Source organism: Brachyistius frenatus, unplaced genomic scaffold (genome assembly GCF_029030835.1).
Source record: "Brachyistius frenatus isolate BFR_SWC_R1_liver_20210118 unplaced genomic scaffold, ASM2903083v1 Contig_6, whole genome shotgun sequence".
Lineage (NCBI taxonomy): Eukaryota > Metazoa > Chordata > Actinopteri > Embiotocidae > Brachyistius > Brachyistius frenatus.
In genome coordinates this window covers 4140686-4162889 of record NW_027210605.1, presented here as the reverse complement: position 1 = coordinate 4162889, position 22204 = coordinate 4140686, and the positions used below count along the sequence as shown (strand labels likewise).

The 22204-nt window shown below is 41.3% G+C and overlaps 2 protein-coding genes across 16 annotated transcripts in view; both read right to left on the bottom strand.

Annotated features, from left to right (window-relative positions):
- Window positions 1-1622: 1622 nt before the first annotated feature.
- Window positions 1623-14245, bottom strand: wnt5a (wingless-type MMTV integration site family, member 5a). 2 transcript variants are annotated; one of them, XM_069725731.1, is made up of 5 exons: window positions 12952-14245; window positions 9770-9918; window positions 7274-7521; window positions 4314-4606; window positions 1623-3732 (listed from the first exon to the last, which is right to left on the bottom strand). In XM_069725731.1, exons 2-5 carry the CDS (start codon window positions 9904-9906, stop codon window positions 3274-3276), a joined length of 1137 nt encoding a protein of 378 aa, XP_069581832.1. In that variant the 5' UTR covers window positions 9907-9918; window positions 12952-14245; the 3' UTR covers window positions 1623-3273. The 2 variants fall into 2 exon arrangements, with proteins under 2 accessions (XP_069581832.1, XP_069581840.1); XM_069725739.1 differs by lacking the exon at window positions 12952-14245 and having other exon boundaries at window positions 9770-11240.
- A 1274-nt stretch (window positions 14246-15519) lies between these two features.
- Window positions 15520-22204, bottom strand: part of LOC138637015 (ERC protein 2) — a 154549-nt gene continuing 147864 nt past the window's right edge. For 10 of the 14 annotated variants that reach the window (XM_069725445.1, XM_069725455.1, XM_069725484.1 and 7 more), the window contains one exon: window positions 15520-16938. The gene's annotated coding sequence lies outside the window, so the exon portion shown is untranslated. Of the gene's footprint in view, window positions 16939-19642; window positions 19691-22204 lie in introns of all 14 variants that reach the window. The other 4 variants (XR_011312340.1, XR_011312339.1, XR_011312336.1 and 1 more) reach the window with 2 other exon arrangements.

The window sequence follows — 22204 nt, the reverse complement described above, 5'->3', positions numbered from 1 at the left end:
TGGAAGAAGGATCGAGTAAAACCACTCGATAAGCTGAGAGAACCTCAGTTTTTATCCTGCCTGTTCTCTTCATCATCATAATTATCGCCTTTGCATGAATCCAAACACACATGCACACACAGCTGCAACCAAGCATTTTACGCAAAATAAACGCTTGGTTTAACTGTGTATTTCAACATTTTCAAACAAAGTATGAGCGCAATGTGAGATAGACTTTAGACAGGTTGTTGCCAAGGTTTACATCACCGTAATATGTGAAGCTATGAAGTGCTCGTGCAATGCTTATGCGTGCAAAGCCCAAATCACACCATATCACGTTGTGACCACAGTCTGAAAAAGACTGTGTTGTCCTCTGCCGAACAGATGTCAAAATATTTATGCAGTCTCCCACATTAACTGTCAAACTAGCAGAAAAAGGGAGCAGCCTGAGAAAGGACTGCAAGACCAGATATCTAAGCATTTTGTTTGAACATTTGGAAGTATCTATGCCGCTTCCTCTGAGTGTGCGTGTCAGTTACCTTTGCACCTTTGGGTTTCAGATTTCCTCCAACCTGCTGTATTGGCCTGCTGCGCACCTGGATTTCTGTTTATGCTACAGCTAGGAAAGTCCTGCTGGTAGTCAGTCCCCCATCTTGAAGGAGCCTCGTCCAGCAATGACCCGACCTCCATGTAGGCAAGAAATCCAAAGTTAAGGGGTGATTTCATATCCTTATAAACCTAGCTGTTGACAGAAGGTTCAAATATGTAAAACCTCTTGCTTGGCTTGATCTCCCTCAAGTCTCTTTTTTTTTCTTTTCCTTTACATTTTACACTGCTTTTCTCCCTACATGCTAACTTTGTATCTTTCGCGCTTGCTTTTGCTTATTGGCCTGTGTGACACCAATCAGAAATGTAAACACTTGTCACGATGTAGCAGAGTTTGTGCAAATAGGTGCACATGTAACCGTGCAGACACACACACACACACACACACACACAAGCCTAACTGACAGGGTCACATATGGGATGTGCTCCTACAGTCAGTATCGTTTTACGAGTGTAAATATTAGTCAATGTCGGGAGCGTTTACTCTGTAATGGCAGCCCTACAGCTCTACTTTCCTTGAAGCACTTTCTCTTTGCTCCTTTCCTTCGAGGCTCACTTCTCACAACCCCTTGCCTTATTATTACTCCCCTCTCATTCAGCCTTCATTTAATCCCCCATTTCTCATTACCTACCTTCTCTCCTGTTTGCCATGTCTCCTCTTGAGCACCACCAGTCTCTGACAAGGCCCAGCCATCTTTCAGACATCCCAATTTCCCCCCATCAAAAATCCCCCTCTTCTTATTCTCCTGACACAACATGATTAATCATCCCATTAACTGATCTGCTGTCATTGGATCGTCAAAGAGCACTTATAATACAACCTCAACCATCCCCCAGAGAGACACCTAATCTTCAGGCCATCATCCAAGCCTCTCAAGCAAAATCCTCCTGTCTATGTGCACTACAGGCCTAAAACAGCTGTCATCCAATGTGGGTTTGATTGTCTGTCACAAAATCTGACCATGACTGAAGAAACTCAATGCTGTTACTGTTACAGAAAAACCTTAAAATGCTTGAAAGTAAAAGTTAGATTTTTTTATTTTATTGAATCAGTGGTCAAATCTGTATTAAAAGGCACATACATTTCAAGAAGATAAACTTATTTAGAAATGCATACGGGGAATATGAATGAAAAATGTTTCTTGGAAGATAAAAAAAAAAAAAAAAAAAAAAAACATACCCAAAAGCACTGACAGCTTGAATAAATGGTGTGAGTAAAAACATCTGTTGGTTTTTACATTTGATATTTATTGAAACAAAGTAGAGCATTGAGCCAATTTGTAAAAAGTAACAAAATATCAACTATAACACATTACGTTTAACAAACCTCAAATTCATAGAGAAGCTTATAAATATACATAGTTGGATTGATAGAAATAAATTTGTGTATTGAGAATCATCACAGGGATAGTGAAGAGTTAAATGAGTGGTACTGGAAGTCTGTGGTGACATCAAAATCTGAACATCTGTGATTTAATGTGTTTAACAGTGAAACCGAACATAAGTGAGAAGAAATAATTTGTTTCAAAACAATAAGGTGCATTTCCCTTTTACAAAAACAGTGAAGAGCCGCATGAGGGAGAACAAGATTTTCTTTTAAAATAAGTGACCTTAAACTTTGGGATGTTTGACTAAATGCTGATCGGACATGGAGAAGGTACTTTGTTCTGTTTGAAGCTTAAAGGAGGATCTGGATAAAGAAAATAAATACAGTTTACTGATTGGTTGGATAGACATACTATATACACAGAGCGCAGAATATTTCACCACTGTAACCACAAAATTGCCCATATATATTCAAACCATGTTAAGTATTGTAGGATAATGTTAAATGGATAATCTTGAATTAATATGGAAACAAATGTAGGCTATAATATTGATATATTGATAACAGCTGAACAGACACATACAGACAGGTTTACGCCTCTGTATCAAAGTGCATAATGGTGGAGAGCTTGTTGCAGCACCTGGGGAACTTCTGGGACAGCTTAAAAAAAAAAAAAAATGGCCCAATTCCCAAATTTGCCCTCTTGTTGTACCCATTGTACTCCAAGGACTCGTACAAACCAACATTGTTCCTTATATGTGGTGAGAGGGGACATGCACACTTCGGTAGGGATGTGAAGGCTGGTTTGGGACTGGGCCCATAAAAACACATCCACACACTACGGCACATATGCGCTCTCCTCTCAGCACAGTCATTCACGAAATAACACTTAGTCAACTATGCCTCAAATATAAAACCTTACTCTTGTTAGAAAAAGGCACAGTCCAATTTTGCAATCAGAATGACCCAATTGACAAGAACAATTATGTTTTCTAGATTTAAAAAAAAGGGTATGGGCAAGGTGGGGGGAAATTTCCAGCCGGTTTTAGGCACTTGAAGGCTTTTAAAATTGGCTGGTGATCACTGGGCCAAAATAAAACATAACAATCTTAAAATAAATATTTCACAATACTCTCAGTTACGAAGACATACGATTTTTTTTTTAGAAAAAAAAAAAAAAAAAAAAAAAAAAGAGTCTGTCTTTTTGCAATGGCATAATTGTTTAACTCTATAAATATAATTTATATAGTTTCTTTCTTCCATTCTCTCTGTGTTCAACTCCTTTGCTCCTCTGCTCATGAATACACACAGATGGTATGCCCATCGTCTGCAAGCAACACCCACAGGCAACACTCCCCTGCTCACTTGCAGACGAATTGGTCTACGATTTTGGTGCAGCGCTTGCACTTGACGTAGCAGCACCAGTGGAACTTGCAGTGGCAGCGCTCCACTATCTGGGCCTTGTACTGGTCGTAACCTCTGCCGCAGCACATCAGCTCGCACCCATCCATGCCCTCCGAGGTCTTGTTGCAAAGGCGCCCCACTGTGCCTAGGGAGCCTGTGCTTTGGTTCTTCACGCAGTAGTCTGGACTGTGCTCGATGTACACCAGATCATGGCTCGTGGGAGCGTTGAACTTGCTGTGCATCTGCACCATCTTTCCACGCGTGTTGAGTTTCATGGCGGCAGCACTGTCGTACTTTTCCTTCAGTGCGTCGCCCACCTTGCGGAAGTCAGCCAGCTGGAGCCAGCAGGTCTTCAGGCTGCAGGAGCCTGATACGCCATGGCACTTGCAGGAAACATGGGCAAGGTCTGACACCGTCTTAAAGAGGAGAGGAAGAGGAGAGAAAGGAAATAGCTGGTTTAATAAACAGATGAGGGGTTTGCAAAAGTGATTTTTCTTTGAAAAACAACATGCCAAAGTGACACGCTTCATATTGCAAATTTGTCCTGTCTGTATAAATATTTGCATAATGTGCTCATAAGGCATCGCTTTGCTATAGAGGACGGAATGATCCTCTCCATGTCTCCAATGGTGCACGGAATAAAACATTGTCCACTCATTTGTTCTACTTGAAAGAGGACAGCCTGGCAGCAGATATCTGGCATTACGTTTTCTTTGAGGTGGTTTCAAGATGTTTGGAAAGGAAAAGAAACCCCAGAGCCATCTCCGACTCCATCTCCCTACAGATCAAAGCCTCAGGAGGGGAGAGCAGATGGAGCTGTTACACAGATGATCAGCAGAGACCTATCTGATTGACCTGATTGTCTCACTTCCAACCCCACTGCGCTCTTTCTACCACTGTTTGATTGGAAAGAAGTTTATATTTTTATGTTTGTTTCTTATGTGATGACAAATACATGTTTGCTTGTGTGTGTGTGCAGATAACTCGGGTGTCTTACCCTCCTTCCCGCCTCGTTATTGTGAAGATTCATCAACAGCCGTGCACTCTCATACGTTCCTTTGGGGTAGCTCTTCTCCCTCTCACGTGCGTCCACAAACTCCTTGGAGAATCTGTAGCCGTAGTTGAGGTTGTCTCCACAGCCGCCCCACAGCCAGTCTCGGGGAAGATCTTTGGGACGAGCAGCACGACTGCACCCACAGCTGGAAAGCTCCCCCTCTCTGCAGGCGCGGCTCACCGCATTCACCACCCCTGCTGCGCTGATGGCATAAGTGAATGCCGTTTCTCGGCTGCCTGCAGACACACAAACATGAGCATTGTGTCACATTTGACACAATAAGAGACAAAGAAAACAAGAAATGTCCAAGTGTTGTTTTATCATCCATCCACTGCTTCCATTTTTGTGGATTATACTTGTACATTTATTTCATATTGACTGTGTCGCACTGTCATCTTGCTTTAGAAGTAAGCATGGCGTTATGAGATGTGATGTCATATGACAGCATTCACCATACACTTAAGATTACAGAGCACTTCAGCCAAGTGCTCAGGCTCGTCATCACCAACATGTTGAACAGTGTAATCTAGTCTTCTGTTATTGGGCTTCAGCCAGAGAGAAGAGAGCGCCCTCCAGTGACAAAGATCCCTCTTAACAAGCAGCTGCCAAGTAACCCAAATTGAAAGTGACAACAGCTCTTTTACTTTATCTGTCATGACTGAGTGATTCTGGAGCCACCGCTCATTAACTCCCACTGTTTCTACCCTCAACATTTCCTCCATAGAGACACGAGTTTCAGAGACTTAAAGAAAAAAAAGAAAGAAAATGCACAAAAGCAGTTTTTGTTGTCACTCTACAAAGCCACAGACAAAAAGAGAAAAACCAAGATGAGGAGATAAGCGAATAAAGAAGAAACAGATGACCAAACTATAAGGTTTGATGTTGACATTGAATACTAGGGCTGCTACACAATAAAAATGCATAGCTCTTGCTTGGCCAAATCTTTAGAGAGTGTGCTATAATGACAATAACAGATGGAAAGAGAAAGAGATGAGAGGAACAAAAGAAAAGGCGAGTGAAAAGATAAGTCAAGAAAAAGACATTGAAGGGGGAAAAAAAAAGCAAGCAAAATGGAAAAGGAGACACACACGCACACATTAAATACTACAAAAGGCAGAAAAAGACAATGCCCTAGAGGAGAAAAGATGAGTAAAGAAACCTTTTGGAAAGTCTGAAAGATATCCAGGTGGGATACTTTGGCAGGAGCAGAAGTGATCAGAGAGGGGGGATTTATTAGTTTAGTACAACTTTTAATCCAGTCTGAGGATATTGGCCTAATAGTGGACCTGTAGACAGACTAACTGTCATCTCCCACATCGCTGCCTCCCGTCTAATGTACCCCACCCTGGAGCTAGCCAAGGAAGGCAGGGGAGGACATGTTTACTTGGCCCAAGGTGGACTGAGATGGGATGGGGATGGAGCAGGAGGGACAAGAGGAATGGGAGAACGGCTACTGATGAGGTTTCTATGAAGACGGATCTGCGGAGGGAGTCAGCAGCCCCAGAAACACAGACCGGATCGCCAAGAACAGTTTAAAAACAGACCCACAAATTTGTACACACAAAAAGGTATATACGCTAAAATGGCACATTAAATGTTTGGATCAACTGAACAAAAATACAGAGACCCAAGTTGTATCAATCTATCCAGATAGTTCCAGCCTACATACAGTGGTTTTGAGATATTGCTCGCTGAGCTTTCTGCCACTTTTAAGATACAATAGAAGTGAATGAAAAGATAGTACTTTCTACAGTACTCACTAGATTATAGTGATGGGAACTTTATTTTAAAAAAAAAATTAAAAAAAAAAAAAAAAAATTGCTGTAAGCACCACAAATGAAATTCTGTTCAACATTTACTCCATTAAATTGCATGGAGGTGAGAGAATAAATCTCAAGAGATGAATATCTCATTATATGCAATCTAATTTGAGCGATAAGACAAGTTCTATCTTTAGATTTAGGGGAATGACCATTTAGAAATTACAAAAAAAATCGAAAACAAGATAAACTCCAGAGGAGTCCAGCAGAGTCCTTATGTGAGCATCACAAGTACCAACTAGTATCCAAACTGATCCATTCAGATTTTGCCGCCAAGCAGCCAAGACTACTGTAACTTTGATCCGATCACAACATTGATATTGTAGCTATTCATTGTAATTTACATGGAAATGATACATAACCATTAAGAAACCTTTACATTAGAACCTCAGGTGAAGGCAAAGAGAACTAAAACAAAGTTTCGATAGGATCCAAGAAAGGGATTTGCTTTTAGGGAAGGATTGTGAGGCTCTTGAACTTTCTATAGGAGAGCTGAGCACACTGCACGAACATGTGCATGCACACACAAATACACACACACGCCAACAGACACTGTAATCTCTGACAAGGTGATATATTGGTGCATACACTCGCTGCACTCCCATTAGTTGTAAATACAGGGCAGTTACAGTCCAGAGTGTGCGTCTGTATGTATGTGTGTGTGTGTGTGTCTGCGTGTGTGCGTATTAGATTGTCTCTCATTCATCAGGAAAAAAGCAGATTCTCCGTCTCCCTCCTGCTCCATGTCAGGAGCTGGTTTAGCAGGCCAAAGCCACATGTGATTTATCCAGCAACCTCACCCACCAACTATTCCCTCCACACAGCTGCTGAGAATCAGCAGCGCCATACATTTCACACACACTTATCACAAACACAAAAAAAATTGGGTCAGTGAGTCAGAGAGAGATAGAATAAAGAAAGAGAAGACATAAAATGTACAGATTCCACATAACCCCGGTGAAAATGTACAGGAAATGGGTGTATGTTCGTGAATACTTATCCGTGGTTGTATCAGTATTATACGTCTTCATGTACATGTTTCTTAGAATATATATTTTTTTGTATCCTTTGCCCTTTTCTTACCTATTTGCATGACCCGTCCAAAAACAGAGGAGTTGTCCACTGTGCTGCAGTTCCAGCGCCGATGTCTGAACTGGTACTGGCACTCTCTAATGCCCGTCTTGGCCCCTTCACCGATGTACTGCATGTGATCTTGGTAGAGTTGGCACAGCTTCTTCTGACCCTGTGAAAGGCCCACCAGCTGGCTGCACAGAGGCTGGGCACCGATGATGTAGGCCTCCGGGATCAGTAAAGGGTTCATGGCCAGAGACCTGGATGAGGGGGACACATAAATGCAGTGTTTTCACACATAATATGCAAGTTTCAGGTCACAATCAACAGCTGATTTCAATCAATTAGTTTCTCTCCATTGTTGATGAAGCTTAATCATTGAAATAAGGTGTGGTTAGTTACTCCAGGGAGTATAACCTTGTCTTGTCTTTTAATGACACTGGGCTGCAAATCTATCATTTAGAGCCAAGACCATGCTTTGAATGAAGTAGAGATGCGTGAGAAAAATAATCGTCACAGAGGGGAAAGGGAAATATGAAAAACTTAAAATAGAGTAAACAAGAATGCATGAAAGAAAAGATGGAGCAAACCTTTTTTTTTTTTTTTTTTCTATTCAGCACCTTCTTTGTGACTGCTTACAACCAAGCAATGCCTACTCATGCACCCTTGACACAGATTGCATAAGCTGTGAGCAGGCAAACTACATTTAAATTTTAGACTTTTTCAATTTAATGATTTTTTTTTTTGAGGCTTTGGGAGGTCAAAACAAACCAAAAAACTCTGGGAGGTCATCAAACATTGAACAAAAAGTGACAATCCTGAAGATAATTTGCTGTCAAAATATTTTTTTTCTTCTTACGTTCTCACAAACTGTTTAGTTTTGATCTTGTGACACCTTGAGGTGTCCTGAATTCTGACCCAGTGTTGGTAAACACTGTCTTAAAAGATAGCATGTTGCCGACTTAACATTGCCAACTGAAAAAAAAAATACTCTGAAGCGCATTTCAAGATGATTCTTCTTCACAGCAACTTCACACACACACAGAGTAAATAGCTGGAAGAGCTTTATATGCTTTTACAGTACACGTCGGAAAAAAAATCTGATCATTTCACATTAAGTAACTGCTCCATTTATTTTTAAGTAAGAGAAAGAAAAAAAGAGAAAGAAAAAATGACTAGAAGAGAGAGAGACAGGACCAAACACACATACAGAGGAACACTAGTATGAGCATCTGGTTCCAGGCCACAGGACAATTAGAGCAGCCCATCCCCGAGCCCCTAGAGAGAGACAATTAGCCTCCAGTGAAACCTGATCGACTGAGGAAACTCAGCAGCAAGGGAACACAGACTGAATACACAGACAACATATACACAGAAGACAAAAAAAAAAAAAAAAAAAATCAACATACACACTTGTCTGTGTGCTCAGACACACATGCAGACTGATGCTCTGCCTCACACATACATTCAGCAGGCTCGCTGCAGCAACACGAAATCATTCACACCTGTGTCTCCTCTCAAAGAGGAAACTGAAAGACACACACACAGTTCTTGTTCCAACCTCAGCTTTCCAAAGGCGATGTGGTAATGTGCATGTCCATAATCTCATTCATTATTTAAACTTTAATGTAGCTGCCTCCTGAGCCGAGCTCATTAAGTTGTGTTTATCTCCATAAATCCTCCTCAAATTAATTGTTTAATTTATTGTTTTCATATAATTTAGTCATCACCACATGATGTCACCCTTTGCTTTGATCTGCTCATTTGAAGTAAATTAAAATCTTACACAGGAAGTTTGGGATTAAATGTTCCATCTTCTTAAACAAGCAATCTGGTTGGGATACACAATCAGACAAAAACACAAACAGCTAGCGGATGTAAAGATTTGTGATTTGCTTTAAGTAGTGCTTCTAAGGTGACTCGTAAACAGTATTTCCTTTCTATCAAAAGTATTCTGTTTGAGTGTAACATGCACAAATATAGACTTTTCCCCTAATAGCAGCTGGACACGCACATAAACGCACACACAAACGCACACAGAGTCCATGTTTGAACATATTTGGACTCCAACTCATAAACCACAGCATTCTATGTTTTCTATAATATTCATAATTTTGGTTTGGCAATATGTGAAGAAAGAAAATACGGGAGAAAAAATATCTTCCCGAAAAAAAGTCAGCATGTATTACTTCATATGTGGTGAAACTGAAGCTGAGGAGGCTTTCTTAGCAAACATGTAGACACAAGACTAAAATGGACTGTAAAACTATAAAGAACAAATATAAACACTAATTATTTTTTTAGATCAGTATCTTCTCAATCTTAACCCTTTTTTTATGTCTTTTTAATTGCTGTTGTCCCATTTACAAATGTGATTTGAGGAAAAGGAAATAATCTCTGAATACTGACAATCTTCACTTGCCATAGGAGAAATAAACACACTTTAGAAATCACACTGTCAACAAATTAAGACACACACAGAAATGTGAAGAGAAAATTAATGCATACCACCACGAGTTGGCCTCCACCACCACCTGCATGAGGAGCGTGAGGACTGTGAGGGCAAAAACACAGTGTCTGGAGTCCAACAGGCTGCCAAAGGGCCAGCAAACCGGCCAACACACACAGCCAAGCCCCAGGTTCATACTGCCACTGATCTGAAGGAGAACAGAGAAACAGGAAGCATGTCAGTCTACCTGCTTGTTTGAAGGATTTTTTTTTCTCACTCCAATTTTTTTTGTGCATAATGGAGAAAAGACAGAAACAGACTTCTGTGATGTCAAAATATGTGTAGGAAATATTCTTACAGCTGTCTGTGTGTCTGTCTGCCTCTCTCTGTGTGTGTGTGTGTGTGTGTGTGTGTGTGTGTGTGTGTGTGTGTGTGTGTGTGTGTGTGTGTGTGTGTGTGTGTGTGTGTGTGTGTGTGTGTGTGTGTGTGTGTGTGTGTGAGAAATGAGAACCCTGAGGCCATCAGTGCTGCTTACACAGCAGGTCTGAGTGTGAATCACATAAGACTGATAGTCATGCACCCAGAGAAGACACAATGACCATGAAACTCCAACTAGACATATTCATGACATTTCACTTTACTCACAGAGAGAGATACACAAAGGCAGAGAGACAGAGGCCTGTCAGATAGGGAGAGAGTGTGCGTTTTATTTTGAAATCAAACTGACCAACTATGATTTAATTTTAATGCAAGAAAAGAAAAGAAATTCTAAAAGCTGTGGGTTCAAAGTAAAACATTATTTTGGTTTTATAACATACTAGTTTCTTTTCAGTTTAAGACAGACCTGATTGCATTTGCTCTCATTGACAAGGTTTGAATTTATTGATTTATGTCAACAACAAACAAGCTTGTACATTTGAGAAATAGAAGTACAATTTAATTTAATACGTTTTCATTGCGCCTAATTAAATTAATTTCAATAAGACTTAACAAGGAATATTTATAGAATTTAAAAACAAGACATCTGACTTTTGAAATAGCCATTTTCCTTTTCGGTAACTGTGACGTACGGATAATAAATATCGAAAATAATATGACTACGGGCCTTGTCGGTCTGAGATTTCATTCACTTAATTTGCATTATTAATTGAATGTGAATTGGCTTGACAGGAGCCACGTCAGCGGATGATGGCCTGGTAGTGTGCAGCTTTTTGCGTAACGAAAAGTACAAGGAATTAAAAGGAGGAAAAAAGTCAATTATCTTGAATCAACTGCGTGACTGGTGATATAAACTTTGGCTTCCATTTAGGCAGAAAATGAGTTTAAATAATGACCCCCTACATTTGCAAATTAAACCGATGTGCCGCCTTCCAGTTGGGTCGTGTGTGAATTTTGGGACTGAGAGCAGCTCTAATTTGTCACGCTGCGTTATTTTCCAGGGTTGAGTTGTGGAGACCTGGACCTGCCTAAAACTCATTAAAGACGAGGCCAGGTTCACCATCACTCACCCAGCGCGTGCGCATTTACGCACACGCACGCATACGCATGTGCTTTTAGTTTACTTGCTGCCTCAGTAATAGTTGGTGAGGTTATGTTCCTCGCAGTTCTTCCACATAAATTAAAGCAATAATCCACACAGGGCGGCGGTTTTACACCGATTTGAAACCAGTAATTGGAGTTGTTACGGCCGAAAGGAAGCAGATTTGAGAATATATTTTAATTTAAGAATAATTAGGTTCAACAATTAAATAGTATTTTTGTGCCAAACTGGACGTCATCAAGAGTAACTGACGGGGGGAAGGAGGGGGGGTTGAGAAGTGACTCACGGGCATTATTCTGCATATTCAAATCCAGATTTACAGTTATGGAACCACAGGTGCGTAAACGTATCTGTCAATTCACAACTGAGTTTCAGACAGTAATTAAGCGCCGTTTTAAGCGCCGAGCAGTGTAAGTAGTTATTATTCAGAAATTAATATTTCTTATTCTTTTCATTGACAAGCGCTACTAAACGCAAAGTAACTTTATTTTTAATATTTCTATTTCATTGTTCACTTATGTTCATTTTTTACTTCCTGCATTTGGCACCTACAGTGTGAGCTGCTTAAATTCTGCGCTCCGTGACCCATGGAAACGATTTGACCCGAGCGAAGTATTCATCGGACTTGGCCGGATGACTGATGACTACCCTACAGATTTTTGTCAGTGAAAGGGGCATCTACCGGAGCAAATTTCAGGAAGGGAACAGTTAGAATAACGGGAAATAGTCGTAAAAATGATGATCATCAACATTTGGATGGTGGATGATTTGAAAAGCTAAATTTACATTAAGATGCAAAGAAAGTACTGTGGCACATCGGATTTTCACAAAGAGAAAATGTCTGGAAATGTTCCAAATTTAGGCCTTTATATTTTCTCCGTTTTGTTACTCTTTTGTTGGGACCGTTGGACAAAAAAAAAAAATTCTAAATATGATTAAATAATGGTATTTTAAAAAGTTTCACCAGCAAATTATTGTGAAGATGTGAAGGAAACGCAGTGCTGCAAATGCCAAATTGTGACGAGTTGTAATTAGTGACTGGGCTAATGTTTAATTGACTTTATTTTCAGTATGACCTGCATCTTTAAACCGATGGATATTATGAATCTTGACGATGAATTTAGACGTTTTGGGGAGATATAAATGCGCAGGGTGTAAGGGAAGAACGTACGAAATATTTAATTATTTCAGTTTTGTTCTTTTTAAATCCACTTCACCTGAAACCGCATAGCAACCCAATCTACTCTCTAATGATTGAAACATTGTCTGCTTTTAACGGCGGAGTGTCTTTTCCTCCCTTTCATGTTTACAAAAAACCAGGAGAGGGAGCCAGGTACAAGGATTTGATGAGGAGAAACAGCACAAAGAACATTGCCTGACTTTAAAATGGGGTTCAGATAACAATAGAATTTGAAAGCAGATTCAAGAATCTTGTATATACATTTAACAAATAATTTATGATTATTTTATGTTGAATTCATTATTTGCACAGCAGGACACTGACATATGAATCAGTCATTGGAATTGAGGGGGGGGGGGGGTCAACATGTTTCACACATCACATCTGTCAAGAACTTCTGTCCGCATTCAAAAACCAGTATTAATACAAAAACGTCCCACTAAAGCACACATTTCCCACTCTTTAAGATGAACTGCTTTTGCATGGAAATTGAGTCAACCAAGAGACTATAGGCTACTCACCAGAGAGCACAGCCCGCTGGAAGTTGTAATCCACTCTCTGCAGACGATATCAAACCAATAATCCCAGTGCAGGCCAGGTGGATTTTAAGATTTCCCTTTCCGCTGCACTGAAGGCAAGTCCAGTTGTTTTATCCGGATCTCCTGGAAAGTGCTTGGTTGGTGTGAACAAATTGGAATGCTAAAGCTGAGAGTCCTTCAGGTTTGGTGTTTTGGTGAACACGGACGCCCCAAAATCAGTGAAAGCGCTCCGTGCGCTTCACAGCTTAAAGGTCTGGTAGAAAGCAGCGGGATGTATACGATGTCTAAAGACAGTGGCAGGAAACAATCATTTCCTTCAACAATTCAGTGCGTGACTTTTCGGTAACCTTTAACAAATAAAAGCATCTACGTCAATCTAAAGTACTATTGGCGGAAACGTCGGGTGTACTTTGTCGATTCACTTCTAATTGAAAGCGGCCTACTTTTAAACTGTCTATTCAAGAGAAACACTTCTCCAGATTACAGCTAAATTATTTCAAATCAAAAACGTGTAAAGTCTTGTTAGGAGCATTAAATCCAGCAGCTGACACGCTTAGGTCCTAGCGCGTTTTACCTGCGGAAAGATCCACGCGGTGATCCTCGCCACAAACGACTTGTCAATTTACCCTCCATTCTGTGCAAAAACGACTTGGACAATTCCTCAGCTCGAATCAAAAATCTTCACACGCAAAAAGTAAGTCACCCGCCTCACAAAAAATAAATAAAATAAGCAATTAATCGGCTCCAGACAGTATGCTCCAAAAAAAAAAAACTTTCCGCGCGGACTATCTCCAAACAGTGCGGTTTGGCGAGCGCGCACGGTGCCAGGGGGAGGAAAAGAGCACAGCGTGTGAACAACAGCGGCTTTGCTGAGATTCCCGAGTGCGTCGTCCTCTCACACCGTATGTGCGTGTCTGTCTGAGCTGAAGTTCAGAAAAGTATCCCTCCCTCTCCTTTTCTGCCTCTCTCACCTGCTCCAGTCGCCTCCTCTCACAAACTAGCACACTGCAGCATGGATGCACGGCGCAAAACCATCTCATGGCGCATGCGCCTCACATTTCTGCCTCAAATCCCTTTTTCTTCTTCCAGTCACCAACTTTCAACAACCAAGGAATTTCAGCGTAGGTAAAATTGTGGAGAGAGAAGGGCGGAACAGGCTGTAACAAAACAAGCGTCTCTATTACCTAAAATAAACTTATAAAGCACCCGAGGCTATTACCCTATCCATACCAGAGCAGAGTTAGGATTTTCACCGGCAGCAGATCGAGTTACCACTCAGTAGAATCAAGACAAGCAGGTCCATATCGTGTGCTTATACAGGCTGCTCTCATCACCTGAAGGCCTGCGAGCATTACCGTCATTGGGGTAATTATTATTGTATGGTACATTATCTCAAAACGTGCTGCAGGAATCTGTCGGCTCTAGGTTCTATATGTTTCAGTAAGCCTAATGTTGAGTGTCAGAGGGCGAAGTGTTTAATTGTTTCTCGTGTGTCACTGCAGATTTCTCAGTCTGTAGGCTATAAACTGAAGCCTTGTTATTTTCAACGCCACCGGACACAATTTCATCTGGATTTAGGAAACAGACACAATAACAGTCAGTTAAAGAGGTACAACAATGCTGAAACTAATGATAGGAGGCAGTCACCTGAATATCTGGGTGCATGCAAGATACAAACTTGCCTCAGGTGATAAAGGGAGGAGATTATTATACTGATGGTGTTGTTACCTTAATGAAGTGCCATCAATCTTACAGGTCTGCTGCTACTGTTTCAATATGTGATGAAGAGTAGTTAATTTGGCTTCCAACAGGCTAAGCTTTGTGACTTTTTACAGCACTTTGAAAAGCTCCAGGTATAAGTTGTATTTTCTTTTTACATGAACGATAGTCACAAATAATTCCATTAATTTTATTTCAGTGCAGTCCATATAAAAACCCATTTCTGATGGAGAGAAATCATTAAAAATGATCAGCCATCCCTCCAATTTTTTTTTCGGTTTCTCACAATGCTTTTGTCCAGGTCAGCTGTTTCACGTACTGTAAAGTACGTCAACAGGATTCAGTCAGACTGACACTCTTCATGCGTGTCTGAATATCTGGGCAGAACTTAGTGGGACGCTCCTGAAGAGTCCTGGAGTTCTGTTCCCAGCTAATGTTACCCCGGTGGATGCTGGAGAGGCTGTGACTGTGTCAAAGAACACTTAAAACATGCTCAGCCACATTTCTGACCCACCACCCCCACCCCATCACCATGCCTCTCAACCCCACCGCCCCCACCCCCCACCCATTCCCCTAGGAAGAGAACTGGGCAACATCTGGCTGAGTTTATGAGAGAGAGAGAGAGAGGGAGAGAGAGAGAGAATTGGTAGACCATGAAAACTGGGAAGAATTCTTTCTTGGGCAGTGCAAGAGTCTATTGTTGTAGTTGCCATTAGTGGTGGTGAAATTTTAATCTTGTGAAAATACTCATTCTTTGCCCTTAAATTGACCAACAACACTGCTGATGTCAATGTTCACATTATTGTCTTTCTGATAAAAACACATGTTGCAGTCCTTGTGAAAAACAATGCTTTATTCAAACAAAAGAAACAAGCCGACAACTGCAAAACACTGTGGAACAAGTCATGGGTGAGTAGTGTTACCCCCAAACTTTCACAGTCTTCACAACCAAGAGAGCAGCACAAAGCCACACGCACACGCGCACGCACATGCACACGCACACGCACACGCACACGATACAAAAACTGTACATAGTAGGTACTGGCCAAAAACAGTGGAAACACAGTTAAACTGTTAAATCACAAGAATACTGCACATTATCATCACCTCGGGTCAACCTCCAGTACAGTGAAAAAAAAAGTAATGACACGGTGCTTTAAAATGCAAGTCACTTCATTATAATCAGATTAGCCACTCAGATTCACAGGATCAATAAACAGACAATGAAATAATACATCACTCATCAGAATAAGTCACACAGCTGTAATAATTAAAAAAAAAAATAAGAGTGGCACTCAAATTGTTTCAGCTGTAGAAAATCAAACAGAACATGATATTGGTTCATTAAACAAACGCACAGTAGGCTAAAAGAACACAAGGAGAAATGTATAAACAGACTGTTCTTACAGTAAGCTGGCTCATTTGAGGTCAGCTGTGTTTCCTTCCCTGTTAATTAAGGTCCTGCTTTTTTTTGAGAAGGTGGAAGCTGATCCTCAAACTTTTTGTGGGACATCTTTGAGCCCAAATTTAGCCTTCTCTTGTTGTTCTCTCCGCAGGAAACGGGAGATAGACAAATGAGAAACTAGGGCAGTTTACTGGTTAGTTCTGGATCCAAAATGATTCAGTTGCAGTCCCATTTCAGTAATTTGTCTCGGCAGACTGGGGACGTCTCCTTTGGCACGGCACATTGAGAAGGTCTCTGTGGATTGTGGATATATTGAGGTCCATGTTGTCATATTTACAAAAGTCTGATATTAAGCTGCAGAAGTAAACACATTCATGCCATCATAAACCAGAGTAGGATTGGCATGGGTTAGTTCCACTGGCTCCGCTTAGCCACACTCAGGGTCGACAGAAGTGTAGTGACTGTCGGTTGATGTGAAGCCAGGACTCTGTAGCACCATGGTACTGTAAAATGATTCCAGCTTCTCGTCTATTGAAAACAACAAGGGAAAGGAAGGCAGTGCACCAGTTGCCAATACCTTGAAACTCCACACTGATGGCTGATGCTCGGAGGGACATTCACCTGCAATGGGCCCAGGTCCTCAGTGGGCCACTGTGTTTGTCAGTGGAGGTGACATTCACCAGTAAGATGGACAATTTCTGACCATCTTGAACAATGAACTTACCACAATATATAGAAATGATAAATTGTGTGTGTATATCTGTATGTTTGCCTGGTGGTCATGATGGGGATGTATGCGCAGGCAAATCTGAATTTCAACTTCCTAGTATCTGGTTCACAAGCAGCTATGAAAAGAAACATGGAGAAAAAAAGATTCAGTATTAGATTCAATACACATCGAATAAAAACAATGGTAAATTCTTCATGCAACATAGGGGTATTAAGATGCATGTTCTAGCCAAGGGTGTTAAGTTGTTTTTAATTTCCAAAAAGGCGACATCATAGAGTTACATTGTTTGGTATTGGACAAATAATCCTCAGAAACAGTGGAGTGTAGACATTTTGTTTTTACTTAGCCATAGCTTGACTATTTTCTTCCTGTAACTGTCTGGCGAGTCTCCAGAGCTCCTTAAGAATTCTCTAAATGCAGTTGGCAGCAGCCCAAACATCAAGTGCTCATTAATAAAAAGAAAAAAAAAACTCTATTGGAATGTGTCTGTTATTCAGGCTGCACAGCAGTCAGCAACAACTCACTTCTTTCCTGAGGGCTGTGAAACAATGATGTATGTCTAGTACACTGGGGGCGCCTCATTGGCTGAGCAAACAGGCCCCAAAATAACTACCAATCACTGAAGACGTTATCATCAGTCACTCAGAGAGGGCACAGAGAAACAACTTTGAGACAAACTTTGTATGTTGGGGACCAAACATTTGCACAGGTAAAGTTTGGTAATATGGTGTCATTATACTTGTGATGACCCCAAAAATCACAATGGGATTACTGGTATTTAATTGCAGCATTTTGGCTTGTGCTGTTGTGTATAAAGATAAACTTGTAAGGAATGTGTCCAGATTTGCAGGGCAGCTCACACTCCTCATGCCTCACTCTGATTGGCTGCCAAGGAGAGAAGGACCATCCATTACATCCAGAGGTAAATAAACAGGCATAGCAATTAAAGTGCCATCATTTGTTATGCAACATAGAGTGTGTGTGTGTGTGTGTGTGTGTGTGTGTGTGTGTGTGTGTGTGTGTGTGTGTGTGTGTGTGTGTGTGTGTGTGTGTGTGTGTGTGCGTGCGCGCGCGCGTACGTACATGTAACTCTGCTTGTGTGTAAGTGTAACCAAATATATGTCTGCCCATTTACATGCTTTGTGTGTTGGACACCATTCTCAGGTTTCCTCGCTGACTGCACTTAAATTAATGATTTGGGGGCCCAAGAATCAACAAATATGGCCCCCGGCAGGGCATTATGGAGAGCACGAACTGCCTGTGGATGTGTTTGAAGACTGCTCCTCTTTCTTCTCTGTCAACACCTCACTACCTCCACACAACAGACGCATTCACTGCACAAACTCACATGTGACGCCTGTGTTCATCTTGTTAATGAGGAAACGTGTTGCTATGCGGTCATGAATGTGTGTACGCTTATCGACCTATGATTATTTTACATGCCAGCATGTTGTGACAAAGTGTGAAAATTATATAAAATTTTATGTTCCTGAGTTCAAGTGCTGCATTTGTTGCCTGTGATAAAGCAAAGTATATATTATATCAGCCCGGACAGCCAGAGCCACACGCTGGATAATTTAGTGAGCTCAGATGGCTCCGACAGAGTTTTTAAAGCCTTTTGAGCCCAGAGGTCACTGTCCACAATTTTCTGCATCATCAGCTGCTAAAGACCAACTCCACGTATTGTACACTGCAGTGCATGAAGATGACATTTTAACTAGTTTTATATAAGTGTAAACTCCAGCAGGTTGAAGTAGCACATGTGAATGTTCCTACAACTGATTCACAGAATTTTTTTTAAATAAGTAGAAGTAGTAATATTGTTTAAAACAACTGCAATTAAACCAGCTATTTGAACTAATTTACAATTCCTTTAAATGACTTGTTCCAGTAAATATTTTTCTTGTGTTTGATGTTTGATATTTAAGTACCTGCAGATAATTGTTGGCAATGCACAAAAGAGGATGTTTGCCATAAAATGTTCAACACGCATGGAAGAGGAAGAGAGACTGTTGATGTGCAGCAGCCTGGCTGGATGAGGACTGTAAGCACATACGAATGTGATCAATTTCATTGTAATATCAAAACCCTGACCCTGAATCTTTCAAAGCATGGCTACTGATAAAACAAAAACATTAACACTTGATACTCACTCCAACAGATCAGCTGCATCCCTTGCATTATCATATTGAGCCACTTTACATAAAGTGGGTTAACCAAGAGAAGGAAAAAAACACCTTTTCTTGTGGCAAACATGAATTCACTTCATAATTTTAAAAGGCACAATATCATTTCCTTCTCTCCGTCTAACTCCAATCAGCCATTCCTATCTTCTACTCCCTGTGTAACCCTCATTCTCCTCCCTACTCCTCTGCGCTGAGCATGCTTGATGGTGGGATCAGACAGGGTGAACACTTTCTCATATTAATACTGGTTTAGCCTGCGTCTGCAGACAGGGAAATGATTGATTTATCAACATTTGCAACTGCCCTCTGCAAAATCTGATGTGTAGTTTAGGTGAAAAGCATCTACACTGCCTGGTACCACTGGATAGAAAAATTATGAGGCTTTAGGGTGTCTATTTTGTTGTCTACCAATGTTTCTCACAGAACCAAATCTCTGATTTGAGGGTTGAGATGTAAGAGTCTGGATGTGAGTGGTCGAAACCCTTCATGTCTTTAAGTACTACTAATGTAAATTGCCTGTTAAAAGGATCCTTGCAGAATTTTGGGGCCACCAATGTTAGAGCGCTGCTCTTTCATTTGGAATTACCCAATGGTTGGTGTTCTTTCACTGCAACAGAAAAAAGAGAAACGCACCAAATTCAATTACCAGCAGAAAGATTCAGCCAACCTCCGGTGCTCACTCTACAGAGAGGGGAGACGTGAAACAAGTCATTTGGTGGTATGAAGAGGCAGATATATAGGAATACATACGGGGGGAGGAGGGGGGGGGGGAGCTGTGTCAACCAAAGATGGAGCTGACTTTTTCACTGTTCTATCTAAATAGTCATACATATTTCCTTTTATTGCGATATTTTGCGAATTCAGGTCTGGTATGTGACCACACAGCATATCATGTTTCAGAGAAGATGGTCTATTTAACCTCAGAAAAGAGAAGCAGTTTTGACAAAATGCCTTGCAGAGAAAACAACAAAAATCACTGCTCTTATCATGTGCCGGATTTTTTGAACGCAGAGCCTTCAAGTAATGGTGACTAGATATGTTCAATGACGGTAGCAAAAACACTCCCACTGCATCTCTGTTGCTCAATTGCAAGAAGGTGCTTGATTGCAGCAAATGAGAACTTGAAAATCGGCCAAGTTCCAGATCATTGATCCGGAGTCACACAATGCTGTCAATTAAAAATAATAATAATTAAAAAAAAGATCCAAATATTTGCGCACATGCCCATCATTCTGAAACCATATCCTTTTAAAACCTTTAAAAATATGGTCGACATCAAGCAGTCCGAGGAAGAGAGAATATCTCCTCTGCAACAATTGCAAGAGCTCGCTCCCTCTTCCCTCAATTTCTCCTTTTTTCCCCTCTCTCTTTCTTTTCTCTGCCTGACTTTTACAACTTCCTCCTGGTTGGGGCTGCAGCTCTAACCCAAACAAAACTCCATTTTTTAGTTATTGGCCCTCATGGCATGTAATGGAGAATCAAGCTAATTATCCCTACAGCTGTTTTCACTTGCTTTTTATGTAAGCAATACCTGGCTGATCCAGAGAGCAACAGTGAGGCCCTTCTTAGCGCTCCAGGCCTCCAGGCCGGCTGGAATTAGAGAGCAAAATGCCAGGTTTTCCTCCCCCCCGATGCTGCCTGTGTGTACCCCTGAACCCATCTCCCAGCACACAACCCAGCCTAACTCAGCCCAACACAGCCCCCCCCCCTCCCCGCACACCCAAAGCTTCCATGTCCACTCCCCAATACTCCTCTCAAACACCCTCTTTGATGTTTAACAAAGCAGCACTTCAACAGCAGAGATGGATCTGTGCGACAAGCGCCCATTTTCTTCCACTGATGGTCTCTGGCAATTAATGAAGGAGGTGAGCTAGGGTGTGGCTCGGGTTAAATTGGAACCATCTCCTGCTGTCACAGGACTAGAAAGGTACAGAGAGAAAGACTGGGAGAGAAAGACAGAGGGGTAAAGGCGGAGAGCGGGAGAGCGAGGGGTAAAGAGTGAAAGAAAACAATCCCTCACAGGCTAATTACATAATTTCCTTCATCTGAGCAAACACATGCTGGGCGAAAGCAAGTGTGAGCAAGCCTCACAGATGCCAGGCCAAGGGGTGCTGCAGAGACCTACTAACACAGTCTGCAACTGCTCTGCAGCAATGGCCAGCCTGTGCCACGAGGGCACTGAGCCAGATCTCAGAGGCAACATTATTTGTGCAGTTTGTAGCTTTTGTGGGAGTCACTTCCAAAACCTTGGTATTGATCCTCCCTTCTCTAGAAAACTCAGGGTAAAGTGACTCCGTGCAGATAAACAATTGCTGGTGTACAGTTTCCTTCATAACAGTTCATTCCTCACTGCAGCCAGAAATCTGTTCAGGGCAAACACCACTAGGTGGAGTTGACTGTTGTTGAAAAAAAATATATCTCATGTATCAAACTCATTAAACTCCCATGGAGAGGCAGCATGCATCTCTAAGTGAGTCAGACACAGTGTATGCTTCACATATGCAGTTCTGGGCTTTCTTCTTGTTCAAACACCACTTCACTAGCGTGCATCGGCTGCTTGTACCACCTCAAACTGACATCTGGTTTGAAATGAACAGAGACAGAGAGGGAGACACTATAGTAGCAATTTTAAAACTTCAGCCAAATTATAGTTAAGACTCTGCCAGCTACAGAAAGTAAAAGAGCAATCCCTCTGTCCAACTTTCTCCCTCTCCCTGTTTCTCTTTTTTTGTCTCTAATCCGGTGAGGAATGATGGAGGGCTCTCTGTGGAATGGTGGTGAGTTCCCCGAGTCCAGCCAAGGTGTTCCAATGCACAAATGATACGGGTGGAATCTGCACTACCTAATGTCGAGGTTGTTTTGACATATTTGGCACACAAAGACACAAGCGGTCCTCCACAGACACACACAAGCACATAAAGTAAGTAAGTATGCTTGCCTACAAGGCAGTGCATGAGCATTAATGCTGAAATTCACACAAACAAACACAGAGGCCCGCACATCAGAGAAGAAGGGTGAACAAGTGTTATTGGTAGGGCATGTTGAAATATTCATTAATCACTTAAAGCCCCAAGGTGAAAAAGAAACTATGTTCATAAAAACGCTGGTAAAAAAGTGCATAATGTTCATGCAGGTACAAAATACAGGTTTGTGCAACAACAATAAAAGGTGCATGGAATTCAATCTCTCAGCTCC